Raw genomic sequence first — 19,097 nt, 5'->3', positions numbered from 1 at the left:
GGTCAGACTGAGTCCAAACCAAAGGCCAGGCGGAACAGCTCTGTCTTGCAGGCCCTGCGGAAAGATGTCAAGTCCCGCAGGGCCCTAGTCTCTTGGGACAGAGCGTTCCACCACGTCGGGGCCAGTACTGAAAAGGCCCTGGCCCTAGTTGAGACCAATCTAACCACCTTGCTACTTGGGACCTCCAAAATGTTGTAATTTGTGGACCTTAAGGTCCTCCGTGGGGCATGCCAGGAGAGGCGGTCCCGTAGGTACATGGGTCCTAGGCCGCATAGGGCTTTAAAGGTCAAAACCAGCACCTTAAACCTGACCCTGTACTCCACCGGGAGCCAGTGCCGCCCAGGCAGTGCGCATATTCTGCAGCTCTTTGCAAACATGCTGCTGCTGTGTTCTGTCTAGGCTGGAGAAATAGTTTAATCCAGAGGCCACCAGTCCCTTTTGGGCTTATGGAAACCTCTGGATTTTTGAGTGAGTGCTATGGATGCGACTCCACATCTGGCTGCTTCTCTCGCTTCTCCGATGAACACAGTCAGGATTTTTAAAATTGGGATATTCTCCCCCCCCCCATCCCGACGACATTACAGGGAGCAGGCTTCTGCTAGGGCGGCAGAACCTCAGTTAATTGAGTATTTTTAACATTTTTCAATACTTGAGGATTTGAGGAGCAGTTGCCCCCCTTGGCTACTCCCATGCTCCTTCCCCAGTGAATTCTCCTCACACCAGAAAAAAGTATATACATGTAAGGTAACGGTAAAGTGTCCCCTGATCATTAGGTCCAGTTGTGGCCGACTTTGGGGTTGCAGCGCTCATCTCGCTTTACTGGCCAAGGGAGCCGGCGTACAGCTTCCGGGTCATGTGGCCAGCATGACTAAGCTGCTTCTGGCGAACCAGAGCAGCGCACGGAAACGCCGTTTACCTTCCCTCTGGAGTGGTACCTATTTATCTACAGTGGTACCTCTAGATATGAACGGGATCCGTTCCGGAGCCCCGTTCGCATCTAGAAGCAAACGTAACTAGTGATGGCACGTCTGCGCACGCACACGTCGATTTTCGCCACTTCTGTGCATGCGCGATGTCAATTTGAGCATCTGCGCATGTGCAAGCGGTGAAACCCGGAAGTAACGTGCTCTGTTACTTCTGGGTTGCCGTGGAGCACAACTCGAACGCGCTCAGCTCGAAGCGTATTCAACTTGAGGTATCACTGTACTTGCACTTTAATGTGCTTTCGAACTGCTAGGTTGGCAGGAACAGGGACCGAGCAACGGGAGCTCACCCTGTCGTGGGGATTCGAACCCCCGACCTTCTGATTGGCAAGCCCTAGGCTAAGTTGTTTAACCCACAGCGCCACCCGCGTCCCTATATACATGTCCATCCCCCTTTTTCAAGCAATCTTGTGAAAGATGGAGCCAGCAGAATTAATCCGAGCCTTTTCCAGGGAGAAAAATGTATCCATGTTCGCTCAAGGTTGTTATGGGGTCCCAGATACCACGCTGGGCAGCCCCATATTAAAGGATTTGTTTGTTTTGAACCACAATGGACAATGCCATACGCAAGCTTCTCTCTGTGTGTGATCATTTTTACTCCCAGTTTCACCTTGTTCGTGAAATGCAAAGCAAATGTCCCCTTTTTCTTTTTGTCTGGTGCCAAAAAGAGTTGCCTGCATTCCTCCTTTCTGCATTCTGCATTCTTTTTTTTTTATCATCACAGTTCATTTGAGGGAAACGAGAAACCAGTTCTCCCTAATTCCTTAATTCCGCTGCCTCTAAAGTAGAGCAGGCTGATCGACACAACGTTTAGCAAATCTTTAGGCTGCTTAAAAAAATTATTATTAGGATTCTTTGTGAACTCGGTTGGCCAAATCAGCCCCCAGTTTCTGCGCTCAAATCTGTGACCTTGGAGAGAGCGCGTTTGGTTTTTTTTTGCAAAACCCTCTGTGCATTCAGTGCGTCTGGCGTCAGGCTATCACATGTCGTGTTTACATTTTACTTCCTGGACAGATGAGGGGAGGCTGAGCTATCACCTGGCAATGCCCCTCTGGTTTGATAGCAGTGGAACCTGGTAGGTTTGCTCTGTGTCAGGGCCCAGGTTCCATGCCAGGAATAAATTAATTAAAAAGTTCTGGAAGAACACGGTTTAAAAATATACTGCTTGACAATCTGTAATCTTGGTGCATGTTTAAGCGTTTCCAAAATCAGCCTCTCGAGGCAAACCCCAAAGTCACTGGGAAATCATTGTGAAAGCCTATGACCTGCCCTCTGGGATTGTCCCTGAGATGAAATCAGGAGTGGACCTCAGTCAGGTACACACCCTCCCTCGATGCAGGTGGGAGTTGGTGCCTGGAGAGCCAGCATTTTGGGAGGAAATTATGCCTGACGGGTTCCCATTGGGCAGTTTGTGGGCTGTGCTATAATCAGTGATGGAGTTTTGCGTGTTCCAGGCATCCCTGGTGGTTGGACTGGGAATGCGCTGTCTGAAATTCTGTAGAGCTGCTGCCAATCAGCACAGACAATACTGCTCTTAGATGATGATGATGATGATGATGATGATGATGATAATAATAATAATATTTATACCCTGCCCATCTGGCTGGGTTTCCCCAGCCACTCTGGGCGGCTTCCAACACAATATTAAAATACAGTAATGCATCAAACATTAAAAGCTTCCCTAATAATTTTATCAAATAAAAAAATTCCTTCCAGTAGCACCTTAGAGACCAACTAAGTTTGTTACTGGTATGAGCTTTCGTGTGCATGCACACTTCTTCGGATACGAAAGCTCATACCAATAACAAACTTAGTTGGTCTCTAAGGTGCTAATGGAAGGATTTATTTTATTTTATTTTGACTACAGCAGACCAACACAGCTACCTACCTGTAAATAAATTTAATATTTATACCCCGCCCATCTGGCTGGGTTTCCACAGCCACTCTGGGCGGCTTCCAACAAAATATTAAAAACACAATACAGCATTAAACATTAAAAACTTGCCTAAACAAGGCTACCTTCAGATGTCTTCTAAAAGTCTGGTAGTTGTTTATTTCCTTGACATCTGTTGGGAGGGTGTTCCACAGGGCAGGGGGGCCACCACTGAGAAGGCCCTCTGCCTGGTTCCCTGTAACTTCACTTCTCGCAGGGAGGGAATTGCCAGAAGGCCCTCGGAGCTGGACCTCCATGTCTGGGCTGAATGATGGGGGAGGATCTCAGCCCAAGACCTGTGTACTTTCCTGCTTGAGTTTGGGGTCTCCCTCACCCCCCCCCACTTCCCAATCTTTCAGATTATAGAGCCCAAGCATGCAACAGGAGTTCTGAAAAGTAGAGTGACCTAATCCAGTTTCCATGGCTACTCCAGTAGATTAATGGCATTTTTAGCCGTAATCTGAATGAGAAGCATTATTATTTTCGTTACGCCAGAGTTTTTGCCGAGCGCTCGGTGGCTCTGCTTTCAAATGCATCAGTCACATGAATGCAATTTTTTTAAAAAATGAGCATCTTTTAAACGGCGGGACGTTAACGGCCAATTCCGCCCTTTTGGAAGCTTGAGCCTGGGTTGTGTGTGTGTGGTTGTTGCGGGGGGTTTTTTTTTGGCAGCTTTGTATAAATAAGGAGTGAATTGTTCCGTGAGCGGCTGAGGGGGAGGATCTCCCAGTGGAGGAAAGGGGATGTTGTATCATTTCAAAAACGCGTATGAACTGCTTTGATGCACGGTTTAAAAATAAACCAGCCATTATCGTTGCCTGGCGCTTGGAGAGAGGGGAGGAGCCGCCGCTGCCTGATTCCTACAGTAGCTAAAAGTGCTCTGCGTGGAAAGACAGATGTTTAGCCGGAGGAGAGAGACGCAAGCTGGTGTGTCCTTGGAATGACACCGATTCTGGCTTCCTAGATATAGGCAAGGGGTTCCTCCTCCTCCTCCTCATCCTCCTGCCCTGGGCGCTGCTCATCGCTGGGTAAATCCATGCGGCTGTGCAGGGGGGGGTTGAGGCCTCTACCTCTGCCCATTTTCTAGAAGAATCATAGAATCATAGAGCTGGAAAGGTACCCTGAGGGTCATCTAGTCCAACCCCCTGCCATTGCAGCTGAAAAGAAGCTCCAAGTTGCTGCAAACAACATGTGATTGTGCAGGGAGGGAGGCATGTTTCAAGCACTTGGAATGCTGTGATTTCAGTAAATATTTCAACTCCCCCTGCAAGGTTTGTTGTTGATGTTGTTGTTTAGTCGTTTAGTCGTGTCCGCCTCTTCGTGACCCCATGGACCAGAGCACGCCAGGCACTCCTGTCTTCCACTGCCTCCCGCAGTTTGGTCAAACTCATGCTGGTAGCTTTGAGAACACTGTCCCACCATCTCGTCCTCTGTCGCCCCCTTCTCCTTGCGCCCTCCATCTTTCCCAGCATCAGGGTCTTTTCCAGGGAGTCTTCTCTTCTCATGAGGTGGCCAAAGTATTGGAGCCTCAACTTCACGATATGTCCTTCCAGTGAGCACTCAGGTCTGATTTCCTTCAGAATGGATGCGTTTGATCTTCTTGCAGTCCATGGGACTCTCAAGAGTCTCCTCCAGCACCAGAATTCAAAAGCATCAAGGTAGCTACCCTGCAGGGTAGACCGGTACATTTGTTCCTTTCTGTCATACAGGATGGCAGAGATGGGAAGCTGGTTATTCTGCTGCATTTGTGTAACAAAGAACTGGGGACCCCTTGGGAACCCCTTCTTCATTGCTATAAATGGCCCCAAGAGTGGAGGGGGACAATTGACACTGGAAAATAGGGGTTGGGGGTGGACTTTGTTGGCCTGGTCATGTTGTGCGGATGCCTGATGATTGTCTTCCAAAGCAACTACTCTATTCCAAACTTAAAAATGGAAAGCGTAATGCTGGTGGTCAACGAAAGAGGTTTAAAGACTCTCTCAAGGCAAATCTTAAAAAATGTAGTATAAACACCGACGACTGGGATACACTGGCCTGCGAGCGCTCCAGTTGGAGAACAGCCTTGACCAAAGGTGTCATGGGCTTTGAAGACACTCGAACTCAGGATGCAAGGGAGAAATTTGCTAAGAGGAAGACACGCTTGGCAAATCCACACCGTGATCAACTCCCGCCTGGGAACCAATTTCCCCACTGTGGAAGGACATGTGGATCCAGAATTGGCCTCCACAGTCACTTACGGACTCACTGCTAAGACCGTGTTCATGGAAGACAATCTTACTCGGCTACAAGGGATCACCAAAGAAGAAGAAGGAGGAGGCATAAGTCTTCCCCTGCCAGGACCACAAAAAAGGGTAGTCGCTCCCAGCATTGGGGTGGAATTTTTTTGTGGTCTGGAGCTGTCAAATACATGGAGGCAGTCCCCTGAGCACATAATACCTGTCTGCAGGGCCGGATTTAGGTTTGATGTGGCCCTAAGCTACTGAAGGTAATGGGGCCCTTTATATGTCCAGCTGTTTCTGTTGAATATATGCTATATGGCAATTTATTTGCATTACAGTTGGACGCTCCGGTTGCGAACGTGATCCGTGTGGGAGGCACGTTTGCAACCCGCAGCGTTCACAACCTGCAACGCCGCATATGCACACACGCAGGTCACAATTCGGCGCTTCTGTGCATGCGCGATTTAGCACTTCTGTGCATGCGCAAAGCACTGAAACCCGGAAGTAACCTGTTCCAGTACTTCCGGGTTCGGCTCGGTGCACAACCTGAAAACACACAGCCTGAAGCTTGTCACGGCTAAAATGGCCGCTGTTTCTTTAATGCGAATAAAGCTGGGTCAGCATGACTCAGCGGACTGCACCAAGTTGTATATATAGAGTGAGAAATGTTAGTTTGGCTGAGGCTGGTGTTTGGCTTGGTTGGTTGGTTGGTTGGTGCTGGTGGTGTGTATAGTTATTCGGTCGTGTTTTGCACAAAGACTTTTAAGAATAAAACTCTGCAAGGATATTCTCGTGGACTCTTTTATGCCGACAAGGGTCCGAGGACCAGGCTGAGGAGACAAAGGGAGGTCAGAACCCTTTCCTTCTTTTTTTTCTTTTTACAAACACTGACAAAGCTTCTGTTACCTGAGATATGACTGTCATACCTCAGGATAAATACGCTTCAGATAAGTATTTTTGTGTTGCGCTCCGTGGCGACCATAAAATAGCGGAGCGCGCTACTTCCGGGTTTCACTGCTCGCGCATGCGCAGACGGTCAAAATGGCATCGCGCGCATGCGCGGAAGCGGCGAAACGCGACCCACGCACGTGCAGATGCACTGTCGCGTCTTACGTTCTGTTCAGGATGCGAACGGGGCTCCGGAACAGATCCCGTTTGCTTCCTGAGGTACCACTGTACTTTCTATGGGAAAGCGCACCTTGGTTTTGGAACGCTTTGGTTTTGGAACACACTTCCTGAACGGATTAATTTTGAGAACCAAGATACCACTGTAGATAGAAAGGAGCAAACCAGTGATATTTGAGGGAGCAGGCTAGCAGGCGGGGCCCATTACTTACATCACAGGAGCCCACACAACACAAAACACTGTTGCTGGATGTAGGTTTTATTTTATTTGTTTTTTATATTTTGGAATGTACATCCAGTTATTTTTTCCTTTTAATTTTTTGGGGACCCCCAAAAGAATGGGGCCCTAAGCTATAGCTTGTTTAGCTTCTACGTAAATCCAGCACTGCCTGTCTGGCTTCTAAAACATCTTCTACAATAAATCTGCTAGTCCCTAAGGTGCCAAAATCAGACTCTTGATTGGTTTTGTTGTTCTGGGCTAACAATGGGGTTTCCCTGTCCTTCAGACTGTCCACACCTGCATTTGAAAGAGGAAGCTGATTTCTGTTTCTCTCTCTCTCTGTTTCTCTCTCAGCACTGGAGATCCCAAGACAGCGAAGAGTATGAGGCGGAAGGTAAGAGAGTAAGGCGGCAGCCCCTCTGTGGATCTTGTCTTAATTCATGGAGTTAGAGAGAAGGTGTTTCCCTCCTCCTAAGCTGATAAATACAAATAAATGTTTTAAGTATAATGGACTCTAGCGAGGGCAGCTATAGAGTGAGAAATGAATGCTTTTTGTGTGTGTTCTTGCGCTTTCAAATCAGAGCTGCAAAACAAGCAGCTAGCACACTCTGGCCATTTCAAAATGTGGGATTTGCGGATCAGAATGCCAACGTTTCTGCTGGGTTTGCCATTTAAATTGGGTTCCACAATTCCCACAGGGATAGGGACCTCTCGCCAACCCAGAAGTCGCCTTGCCTTCAAATTGTATTTATTCATTCATGTGCCTTGTTTCTGCCTCTCTCTCTCTCTCTCTCTCTCTCTCTCACTCTCACACACACACACACACACAATCACCCCCCTGCATCATGCTTTATTTCTCTTGGGTTGCTTCCACATACTAACGCTTGCTATATAGATTTTTACGGAGAGGTCTGATCTGTCCCAAGACATTAGCTGCCTTGAGCGGCTTCGCCACGTGGTCTCCAGAATTTCAAAGGGAGTCTGGAGTGCAAAGCTCAGAATCAGGCTCCAGTGCAGAGTTCAGCCCCAGGTTCCTCTCTCTGAGCAAGGGAGGGTGGAGAGAAATATATTAGAATCAATTCAGTTGTTGCTAGACAAACAGATATTATTGTCTAGCAATATTATTATTATTATTATTATTATTATTATTATTATTATTATTATTATTATTATCTACTTAACCTTGTTTCTTTTTCAAGACAAGCTTATTCTTCTTTCCCCCCCTTTAAGGTCAGTTGAGATTCTGGAATCCCGATGACCTGAATGCCTCCCCAAACATCTCCCCCCCTCAAGACTGGATAGAGGAGAAGCTGCACGAGGTTTGCGAGAGCCTGGGCATCTCCAGAGATGGACATCTCAGCAGGAGGAAGTTGGTCTCCATTTGCAAACAGTACGGCTTGCAGAATGTTGACATGCAGGTACCCGTTCTGAGCACCTTCCCCTTCTTCAGGCTGGCTGCCATGGCTGCAGATTATTATTATTATTATTATTATTATTATTATTATTATTATTATTATTTTATTTTATACCCCACCCTCCCCAGCCAGAGCCGGGCTCAGGGCGGCTAACACCAATAAAATCACAGTAAAAACATAATAGGAGGAAAAAGAGAGGGGGGAACCAATTTAAAATACAGGTTAAAATGCAATTTAAAATGCAGCCTGATTTATAAAGGTAAAGGGACCCCTGGCCGTTAGGTCCAGTCGTGGCCGACTCTGGGGTTGCGGCGCTCATCTCGCTTTACTGGCTGAGGGAGCCGGCGTGCAGCTTCCGGGTCATGTGGCCAGCATGACTAAGCCGCTTTTGCAAACCAGAGCAGCGCACGGAAACGCCGTTTACCTTCCCGATGGAGTGGTACCTGTTTATCTACTTGCACCTTGACGTGCTTTCGAACTGCTAGGTTGGCAGGAGCAGGGACCGAGCAACGGGAGCTCACCCTGTCGCGGGGATTCGAACCGCTGACCTTCTGATCGCAAGCCCTAGGCTCTGTGGTTTAACCCAGAGCGCCACCCGCGTCCCATTATAGTAGCCGATAAATCAAGGGCATAAGGGGAGGGAAACATAAGGGTGAGACTGAGTCCAAACCAAAGGCCAAGCGGAACAGCTCTGTCTTGCAGGCTCTGTGGAAAGATGTCAAGTCCCGCAGGGCCCTGGTCTCTTGTGACAGAGCGTTCTACCAAGTCAGGGCCAGTAGTGGTTCTCCCCTTTTTCTGCTCTCTCTGAGGGTATATTTTGATCCTTCTCAGGTGGCAGAGGACGTCTTCCGCAACCTCGAGCACGACGGCACGATGAGCATCGAAGACTTTTTCTACGGCTTCTTCAAAATCGGGAAGCCTCTCCCGCCTTCGGCTTCGACTCCCTACAGGCAACTCAAGCGCCATCTCTCCATGCAGGTGAGAAACCTCAGGTGTATCCCCATCTCAGTTGTCTAAAATCAGTTGGATTTCACAAGGATGGAAGAACGAGGAAATCCCAACCAAAGAACAATGGCAAGAAAAACTGATGAGCTATGCGGAGTTGGCAAAGTTAACGTATAAATTACGTGAGAAGTGTAGCGTTCCCAAAGCAAGGAAGGCTTGGACTCTGATTAATAGAATACACACGAGGCTTGACCAGCAAGACTCTGGGAGGAGTGCGTATAATAATCCCTCTCCACCCCTCGGCCCAGGTCGTTTTATTCACAAAAGAAGTTTTTACACAGTGTTCGTAAGAACCAATCAGATTTCCTCTGAGCGTTTCAAAACCACAGCGTGGGACAAAGTCAGATCAGAAGAAATTCTTCTAACCACAAAGAAACTATTTCTTACTTGAGCATGCATATGTGTTGTTGTTTAGTTGTTTAGTCGTGTCCGACTCTTCATGACCCCCTGGACCAGAGCGCGCCAGGCACTCCTGTCTTCCACTGCCTCCCGCAGTTTGATCTAACTCATGCTGGTAGCTTCAAGAACATTGTCCCACCACCTCATCCTCTGTCGCCCCCTTCTCCTTGTGCCCTCCATCTTCCCCAACATCAGGGTCTTTTCCAGGGAGTCTTCTCTTCTCATGAGGTGGCCAAAGTCTTGGAGCCTCAGCTTCAGGATCTGTCCTTCCAGGGAGCACTTAGGGCTGATTTCCTTCAGAATGGAGAGCTTTGATCTTCTTGCAGTCCATGGGACTCTCAAGAGTCTCCTCCAGCACCATAATTCAAAAGCATCAATTCTTTGGCGATCAGCCTTCTTGATGGTCCAGCTCTCACTTCCATACATCACTACTGGGAAAACCATAGCTTGAACTATACGGACCTTTGTTGGCAAGGTCCAACTACAAAGAAACTATTTCCTACTTGAGCATGCATAGTAGTCCAGAGTAAATAAAATAGGAATATAATTGTTTGGAAATTGGAATTGGAAATAATTGTTTGGGGTTTTTTTTTTAAAAAAACACACAACCCAGAATATATGTACTGCTTGATTGCAGTAAAAAATCCAAGTGGTTGTCAGGAAATATTAAAGTTATACCTCTGCTACGTCTCCTCCTTCAAAAACAATTCCTTTCATTGAGAAATCTAGCATGTTAGGAAGCAGAATTCCAGACCACTCTTCTCCCTGACATGCCAGTTTTCTAGGTGGAATGGATTTTGGGGGGTGCTGGAATTTCAGCACAACCGATTATTGCAGGGGGCTGGACTAGATGACTCTAGAGATGCCTTCCAGCTCTACATTCCTGTGGTTCTCTTTCTCTCTCTCTCCCATTCTCAGTCCTTTGATGAATGCGGGAGGCGGACCACCACACCTTCGGCAATGACAAGCACCATCGGCTTCCGCGTTTTCTCCAGCCTGGATGACGGAATGGGCTACGCGGACGTAGAGCAGATCCTTGACGCCTGGCAGGAAGAAGGAATTGAGAACAGCCATGAGATCCTGAAGGTAAGCGCTTCGACTGCCTCTTGGCCACCGGGGCACGCTGTGCTGGTCCCGGGGGGTTACCGTGCGGCGTGGTCCGAGTCCAGTCCGAGGTCGAGGGTATGGTATGGAGGCTGTCCATCAGGCTGAAGCTGGGTTCAAGGCAAGGAGTCGGGTGAGGTCAGGAACTCTGGCAGAAGAGCAGGACAGGGTGCAGGCAGGAACAGGCTACCAACAATGTGGCCCCCGCAACCTGCGACTGGGGCTGGCCAGCCTTTATCTCCCCTGAGGCATAGGGCAGCCCCGGTCCACAGGTGACTCATCTCTCCTGGCCTGGAGGCGAGCACTCCTCCTGTGGGAACTTAGTTCCCTCCGCCTCTCTGCCCTGAGCCTCTGCAGCTCAGGAGAGGCTGGAGGGTCACCAGACCCAGAGACAACCTCAGCTTCCTCTGACGGGGCTGAGAGTGGAGCACCTGCAGGCAATGGGTCCTCCATCACCTCAGGAGCCAGAGCAGGCTCAGCTGATGCCTGCACCTGAGGACCCAGCACAGGTGAGGACCCTTCAGGCTCAGGCCCCGGCCCCGGCTCAGCTGGTTCTGGAGGCGGGGAATCCTGTGCAGGCTGGGATTCCTCAGGTTCAGCCTCTGAGTCCGAATCCCAGGCCATCACACATGCCCCAAACGGTGAATTCAATGCGGCGACGGCTGCATTGGCGCTTCCACATTTTATTGTATATCACTATATAACACCCAAGATAACTGGGTGGAAACCTGAAAACTACCGTATTTTTCGCTGTATAAGACACACTTTTCCCCTCCTAAAAAGTAAGGGAAATGTGTGTGCGTCTTATGGAGCGAATGCAGACGGGAGGCTCCGCTCAGCGCTCCCTTTACAGAGCCGTGTGGAGTGTGTGTGCGGCTCTTGGGGGCTTTGCTCCCAGGAGGGAGAAGGGCTGCCCTTCTCCCTCCTCGAGGAAAAGCCCCCAAGAGCCGAACACACACTCTGTGCACTCTTTAAAGGGAGCGTGGCTCTTGGCGGAGCCTTTGCCGCACGCAGCCTCTCCCGGGCAGGGGATGAAGGCTCCCCTTGCGCGGGAGAGGCTGTGCGCGGCTATCCCATAAGCCAGGCTTCTGGAATTCAGAATTATTATTTTTCTTGTTTTCCTCTTCCAAAAACTAGGTGCGTCTTATGGTCTGGTGCGTCTTATAGAGCGAAGAATACGGTAATCAGCCAAAAGAAGACGCAGCTTCTTAATTGATGGGGAATTCTTTCCTCTTGCTTTCTGGCAGGCCTTGGACTTCAACCTGGATGGAAGAATTAACCTGACGGAGTTGACTCTGGCCCTGGAAAATGAACTTCTCATAACAAAGAACGGGATATACCAGGCTGTGCTGGCCAGCTTCAAAACAGAGATCCGGCATTTAATGTAAGTTTGTAAATTCTGAATAAGTAATATGTCCTTTTATGTTTCTGGACCCACCCAAATTTTCAGATAGAATCATAGAATCAAACAATTGTAGAGTTGGAAGGGACCTTCTGGTCAATGCGGGAATCTTTTTGCCCCATGTGGGGCTCAAACCCACAACCCTGCAATTAAGAGACTCACGCTCTACCAACCAAGCTATCCAGCAAAGTTGTCCCGTTCATTCAAGGCTTTCCCCCTTGTGCAATGGAACCTATCCTTCCTCTCCTCCTGTCTGTGTCTCCCAAATCTGTCTGGGGGTTCCCACAAGTCTCCAGAGCAAAATTGGGGTGGGGGCATATGGGGAGAGGACAAGCAGGGGAATTTCTGCTGCGGAAATGAGATCCCATATGCAAATGGCATGACTTAATAATAATAATAATAATAATAATAATAATAATAATAATAATTAATAATAAAAAATATGTTATTCTTTTTTCCATATAGAAAGTTACATTTGTTACAACTATATTCCAGTTCAACAAAACTAATGACTTCCCATTCGCCCAACGTCGAAATTTATAGCTCAAATTACATACAAATTTGGTCCCGCCTTTTCTAATTTCATCCTTTTCTAATTTCATATTCCGCAATTTTCTTACACTTCAAACCCCACTCTGGTCTTTGCAGTTGGGAAATAACTTTTATGTAGGCTAGAAAGGGCTTCCAGTCTCCTTTAAAAGATTCCGAAATTTGTATCTCTTATCAGTGCCGTCAGTTTTGCCATCTCTGCTTATTCCAAGATTTTCACAGCCCAGAGGGAGACTCTTAAAAAGCGAGTGCCTTTGCTCTAGACTGCCTGCGCTCAAAGGCAACTTGAGCAAAAGTCTTTAAAAGTTTGCAGAAGCTGCAGTTCCCAGAAGGAACAGTCCCCAGGTTCTTTTGGGGGAAGCCAGGTGTTCTCACTGTATTGTGGCTGGGGCAACCCAGTCAGATGGGTGGGGTACAAATAATAAAGTTGTTGTTGTTGTTGTTATGCGTCTGTGACCCTTGTGAGTTTGTGAAAGAGGCGAGGCTTGAACCCAGAGTTTCCTGATCCACAACTCAGTCTCTTTTTCTTTGGCGATCACCCGTAGCCGAGTAAAATTGTCTTCCATAAACACAGTTTTAACAATGAGTCCGTAAGTGACTATGGAGGCCAATTCTGGTTCCACACGTCCTTCCTGTTAGAATTAAGCCTTATCAGAGGAATTGGCCACTCTCCAGGCACCCGGCTTAATTCCTTGTTGACCTCCCCGGTCTGCGACTCCCGGCAAGATCAGGCGAGATCTTCTATCGGCGATCCTCCTCTAACGTGAGAAGGACACACCACTCCTCCCCTCTTCCCTGCCATTCCCCAGGGAGGGGAAAGAGACAGACAGAAATGTATTTACATGCCTTTTATTTCTGTCTTTCCAGCAGTACAGAGAAACGTGTCTGTACTCTCTTAACACCAACAGCAGAGAGAGAAACTCCTCCCCTGTACTTCCAGTACAGGTCAGATGACACTCTGAGCTAACATCCGGTGCTCAGCACAGTGAATAGACTGTCCCTTTGTTCCCACGGTACAGCCACAAGCAACAACATCCTGTCTGGCATACCAGCCAGCTGGAGCTCGCATCTGCATTGCTCCTTTTTCGTAACACTTCCACAGTGGGGACATAGGTTTCTAGGCAGGAGCTGATCATGGTGTGGATTTGCCAACCGTGCCTTCCTCTTACCACGTTTCTCCCTTGCGTCCTGAGTTTGAGTGTCTTCAAAGCCCATGACACCTTTGGTCAAGGCTGTTCTCCAACTGGAGCCCTCGCAGGCCAGTGTTTCCCATTTGTCGGTGGTCATACTACTTTTTTTAAGATTTGCCAGTCTTTGAACTCTTCGCCACTAACACAGGCCTGGCTCAGGTCAGGCAGGCCAGGATCCCAGTCTGATAAGGCAGAACTTCTTTCCCTTTCCTAGGGAGCAAGCGGACCAAGAAGTCCGAGAGAAGGAGAAGCTCCGTTTGGACTTGGAGAAGGCGGAGAAATGGAAACTGTTCATGACCTCCGAGGTGGATGAGCGGCACTCTGCCATTGAGCGCCAAAACGAATACAACCTGAGGTAGCTTTCCCGCTTCTCGGGATTTCCCTTCTCCATTCACAGCATCTCAGTCACTTAAGGGTCCCTAAGACCTACTGGGAACATAGAAACAGAAACTTCTATGTGTGCCAGTGTGGTGTAGTGGTTAAGAGCGGTGGACTCGTAATCTGGTGAACCGGGTTCGCTTCCCCGCTCCTCCACCTGCAGCTGCTGGGTGACCTTGGGCCAGTCACACTTCTCTGAAGTCTCTCAGCCCCACTCACCTCACAGAGTGTTTGTTGTGGAGCAAGAAGGGAAAGGAGATTGTGAGCCGCTTTGAGACTCTTTCGGGTAGTGATAAAGCGGGATATCAAAGCCAAACTCCTCCACTCCTCCTCCAAACTGGCCAGGCTGGGCAACTGGAGAGCCATCAATGGGCAGCTTCATTGAGCTGGTCCCGTTTCTGATCTGCTTTTTGCACATGCTCAGACTACCCATGGGAGTGGGTGGGAACTCGTTGTGTTTAGCCTGAAGAAGAGGAAACAGAGAGGTGACACGAGAGCCATCGTGTCGAATGGGAGGTGTGGAGCGAGCTTGCATCCCGCTGCTCCCGAGGAGTCGAGTGACAAGAAAGGAGATTCCGACTCAACTGCAGGAACCAGGCCGCTGGTCCCTGGCGAGCCGAGGGCTTGATCCTGAGCAAACTCTCTCGATCTGTGTGTGCAGCAAGCTGGAAGAGGAGTACAAGGAGAGGGTGGCAGCGCTCAAGAGCGAGCTGCAGAGGGAGCGGGAGCAGATCCAGCAGCAGGCCAGCAAGCAGCAGGCCGACCTGGAGGAGGAGATGGCGAAGCTGAGGACCGAGGAGAACGACTTGCGGGAGTGCCTGGCTCTGACGCTGAAGGTGAGCGGGGGGGGGGGCGTCAGAGGAGAGGCTTTGCAGGAGACACGGTGCCTGGCCAACCCACGTTCCTCATTCTCAATAAAGCCAGTGGGTCCTGTGATCCAAGGGCTTTATTTCAACTGGGACTCGCCAGAACTCGGCACCTCTCAGGTGGGCATCTTTGCCATTCTAAGAGAAAGAGGGAGGTATTCATGGTGAGTTCCGGCATCTCTCTCTCTTTATATAGAAAAATAGCACTGACTATGCCACTCATGCATAGGGACGCGGGTGGCGCTGTGGGTTAAACCACAGAGCCTAGGACTTGCTGATCAGAAGGTCGGCGGTTTGAATCCCCGCGACGGAGTGAGCTCCCGTTGCTATGTCCCTGCTCCTGCCAACCTAGCAGTTCAAAAGCACGTCAAAGCGCAAGTAGATAAATAGGTACCGCTCCGGCGGGAAGGTAAATGGCGTTTCCGTGCGTTGCTCTGGTTCGCCAGAAGCGGCTTAGTCCTACTGGCCACATGACCCGGAAGCTGTACGCCGGCTCCCTCGGCCAGTAAAGCGAGATGAGCGCCGCAACCCCAGAGTCGGCCACGACTGGACCTAATGGTCAGGGGTCCCTTTACCCTTTACTTTTTATGCCACTCATGCGCTTTTTTGCGTCTGCATTTATAACCAAGAAGTTGCAAACCTACTCCCAAGACGCTGGTTAAAAGTGCCGTATTTTCCGCTCCATAAGACACACTTTTTTCCTCTTAAAAAGTAAAGGGAAATGTGTGTGCGTCTTATGGAGCGGATGCAGGCTGCGCAGCTATCGCTGAAGCCAGCAGAGCAAGAGCTGTGTAGCGCTTCTGGGTCGCTGGCTTCCTAGCGAAGCAGGAGGAGGGACGGAAAGGAGCCCGTATGGCGCCCCTGCCGTTCCTCATCCTGCTTCACTGAGAAGCCAGCGACCAGGAAGCGCTGCGTAGCTCTCGCTCTTGCTGTGCTGGCTTCAGCAATAGCTGCGCAGCTTCCTCTGGCTTTTCAGGGAGGTGGGACAAGAGACAGAGGGCAGCCCGCCAGTCTCTTCTCCCAGCTCCCGGAAAAGCCACCAAGAGCCGCTCTATCTTTAAAGAGCCGCGCTGAGCGAGCGTGTCTGCGGCTCTTGCTGGCTTTTCTTGTTTTCATCCTCTTAAAAACTAGGTGCGTCTTATGGTCGGGTGCTTCTTATAGAGCGAAAAATACGGTAGGTTACCAGAGTTAAAGGAGAGTTCAGGAGGTAGTTGGGTGGTAGAGCGTCTGCCATTATAAAATAACAAGGGAAGTGTTCCGGCACCTCTTTTTCCAGAAAAATAGCACTGATGGAAAGATAGCATTAGGTGCAGCTGGGGCTCGTTCACCTGGGAAGGGAGCCCATCTAGGAGAAGGAAAACTCTGGTCCTCAACCTCTGCTGCCTTGCGGGACATCTTTGGGAGCTGAAAAAGTTAAGATGTAAAGCCCACACAAATCCCGGATTGGAGTCCCTAAGACGGTTGGGATGGAGCCTTGCACGTCTCCTTGTGGCAACTCCTGCAGCCAAGCTGGGCCCAAACCTATTCCTCTGCTTTCCTTTGGAACACATCAGCGAGGTCAAGATGGAGGTCTTGTCATCTGGGCAGCGCAGGACCTCCAGGCACACTTGCCCAGGCTGGCAACTTCAGTCACTTCAGTGCTACTAACACAGCGATTTAACTTCACCCCCAGAGGCACATTGTCTCGTGGGACAGACAGATGCCAATCATATTTGTTGTATCCTGACAAGACCGAAGTACTGTTTTGGGGGGACAGGGGGCGGGCGGGTGTGGGGGATGCCCTGGTCCTGAATGGGGCAACTGTGCCCCTGAAGGACCAGGTGCGCAGCCTGGGAGTCATTCTGGACTCACAGCTGTCCATGGAGGCACAGGTCAATTCTGTGTCCATGGTAGCTGTCTACCAGCTCCATTTGGTACGCAGGCTGAGACCCTACCTGCCCGTAGACTGTCTCACCAGAGTGGTGCATGCTCTGGTTATCTCCCGCTTGGACTACTGCAATGCGCTCTACGTGGGGCTACCTTAGAAGGTGACCCGGAAACTACAACTAATCCAGAACACGGCAGCTAGACTGGTGACTGGGAGCAGCCACCGAGACTATATAACACCGGTCTTGAAAGACCTACATTGGCTCCCAGTACGTTTCCAAGCACAATTCAAAGTGTTGGTGCTGACCTTTACAGCCCTAAACGGCCTCAGTCCTGTATACCTGAAGGAGCATCTCCACCCCCATGATTCAGCCCGGACACTGAGGTCCAGCTCTGACGGCCTTCTGGCGGTTACCTCACTGCGAGAAGTAAGGTTACAGGGAACCAGACTGAGGGCCTTCTCGGTAGTGGCGCCCACCCTGTGGAACGCCCTCCCACCAGATGTGAAGGAAATAAGCAGCTATCCTATCTTTAAAAGACATCTGAAGGCAGCCCTGTTCAGGGAAGTTTTTAATATTTAATGCTGTATTGTTTTTGACACTTGATTGGGAGCCGCCCAGAGTGGCTGGGGAATCTCAGCCAGATGGGCAGGGAATAAATAAATTATTATTATTATTATTATTATTATTATTATTATTATTATTATCCCACATTTTTTCTCACCAAGGAGCTCACGCGGTTCTCTCACCCTCCTCATTTTAATCCCCACAACAGCCTCACAAGGTAGGTTAGGTTGAGAGGCAGCTGCTGGCCCCCAAGCTCACCCAGTGAGCTCTACTTGATTGATTGATTGATTGATTGATTGATTGACTGGTAAACTGCTTACTACCAAAATAGCTTTCTAAGTAGTTTACAGGAATAAAAACCAGTTTCACAAAAAAAACACCACACCTATAAATGCCGATAATTAAAACCCGCAATAAAATAATCCCATTTTAAAAGGGCGCAGTCATTGAATCAGGCGCTTTGGGTTGGTTGCCTTCACCACATATCTAGAAAACCTGCCCTGTTCTGTTTACTGTTTTGCAATACGGCTCCCGACCTCTTTATTTCCTTTGGCTTTTCCTTAGGAGAACAGCCGCTTGGAGAACGAACTCCAGGAAACCAGAGAGAAGCTGTTGAAATGCGAGGCCACCATCAGCAAATTGCAGAAGAACTGGGAGAATGTCCTAGCGGAGAAGGTAGGCTGGGCCTTGCCGACCCAACGGGGCGCTGGCCTGAAAAGGTTTGGGGAGCACTGTTATGGCGGAAGAGGGTGGTGACAAAGTGTTCTTTGGCTCTAGTTTTTTTTTTTTATTATTGATTTTAACATATAAACTATAAAATGTACCACAAAACTTATCACTTATACAATCTTTTTGGACTTCTATCAGCACCTCTGATGATCCACCGTTTTAACCACTTCTTATGCATTTCTTAACTTTATATTGCCTTTACATCTCTTAACAAATCATCCTCCCCCTTCTCCAATACTTCCAATAATACTCCTCACAAAACTTCTTGCAAACCTCCAAATGTCGTCTGATCTTCACAAATACTTTTCAAATAGGCCGTAAATTTACTCCAGTCTTCCGTGAATATCTGGTCCCGCCAGTTTCAAATCCTTCCTGTTTGTTTATCTAGTTCTGCATAGTCCATTAACTTCATCCTCCGTTCTTCAATTGTTGGTAATTCTTCTTGCTTCCATTTTTGGGCCAGTAATATTCTTGCTGCTGTTACTGCATATAAAAAGAGCTTACATTCCTTTCTATTTATATCACTCCCCACAATGCCCAGTAAAAATGCTTCTGGTTTCATTATGAATGTATATTTCAGCATTTTTTTCATCTCATTATATATCATCTCCCAGAAGCATTTCACCTTTTTACATTCCCACCACTTGTTCTTTGGCTCTAGTATGGGGATCTCGATCCGGGCAGCGCAGAGTTCTTCCTCCAAGAGGAGCGGCTGATGCAGATGAAGAATACATACGAACAGCAGTGCAGGGTAAGTGAAGGAGGTCTGGCCCAGGGGGTCCATTGTCAACATGCAGAGGGCCGAGAGGCCAGCTGGAAAACCCAGCTCAGACATCTCTTTCCAGTCCATTTTCGAGCACAATTCAAAGTGTTGGTGCTGACCTTTACAGCCCTAAACGGCCTCAGCCCAGTATACCCAAAGGAGCGTCTCCACCCCAGTCGTTCTGCCCAGACACTGAGGTCCAGCGCCAAGGGCCTTCTGGCGGTTCCCTCAGTGCGAGAAGTGAGGTTACAAGGAACCAGGCAGAGGGCCTTCTCGGTAGTGGCACCCGCCCTGTGGAACGCCCTCCCTTCAGATGTGGAGGAAATAAGCAGCTATCTTCTTTTTAAAAGACATCTGAAGGCAGCCCTGTTTAGGGAAGTTCTTA

General features: G+C 49.0%; 1 protein-coding gene across 16 annotated transcripts in view; it reads left to right on the top strand.

Annotated features, from left to right (window-relative positions):
- Positions 1–19,097, top strand: part of NIN (ninein) — a 121,884-nt gene that overhangs the window by 60,933 nt on the left and 41,854 nt on the right. For all 16 annotated transcript variants that reach the window (XM_028721432.2, XM_077935467.1, XM_077935426.1 and 13 more), the window contains 9 exons: positions 6,835–6,874; positions 7,711–7,898; positions 8,727–8,873; positions 10,218–10,385; positions 11,651–11,787; positions 13,759–13,899; positions 14,584–14,758; positions 17,785–17,895; positions 18,611–18,700. In XM_028721432.2, the coding sequence (XP_028577265.2) occupies positions 6,835–6,874; positions 7,711–7,898; positions 8,727–8,873; positions 10,218–10,385; positions 11,651–11,787; positions 13,759–13,899; positions 14,584–14,758; positions 17,785–17,895; positions 18,611–18,700 (1,197 nt within the window). The remainder of the gene's footprint in view (positions 1–6,834; positions 6,875–7,710; positions 7,899–8,726; positions 8,874–10,217; positions 10,386–11,650; positions 11,788–13,758; positions 13,900–14,583; positions 14,759–17,784; positions 17,896–18,610; positions 18,701–19,097) is intronic.

This window comes from Podarcis muralis, chromosome 1, assembly GCF_964188315.1.
Source record: "Podarcis muralis chromosome 1, rPodMur119.hap1.1, whole genome shotgun sequence".
Lineage (NCBI taxonomy): Eukaryota > Metazoa > Chordata > Lepidosauria > Squamata > Lacertidae > Podarcis > Podarcis muralis.
Note: the sequence above shows the minus strand (reverse complement) of the source record. Positions and strands in the feature narration are given on the sequence as shown.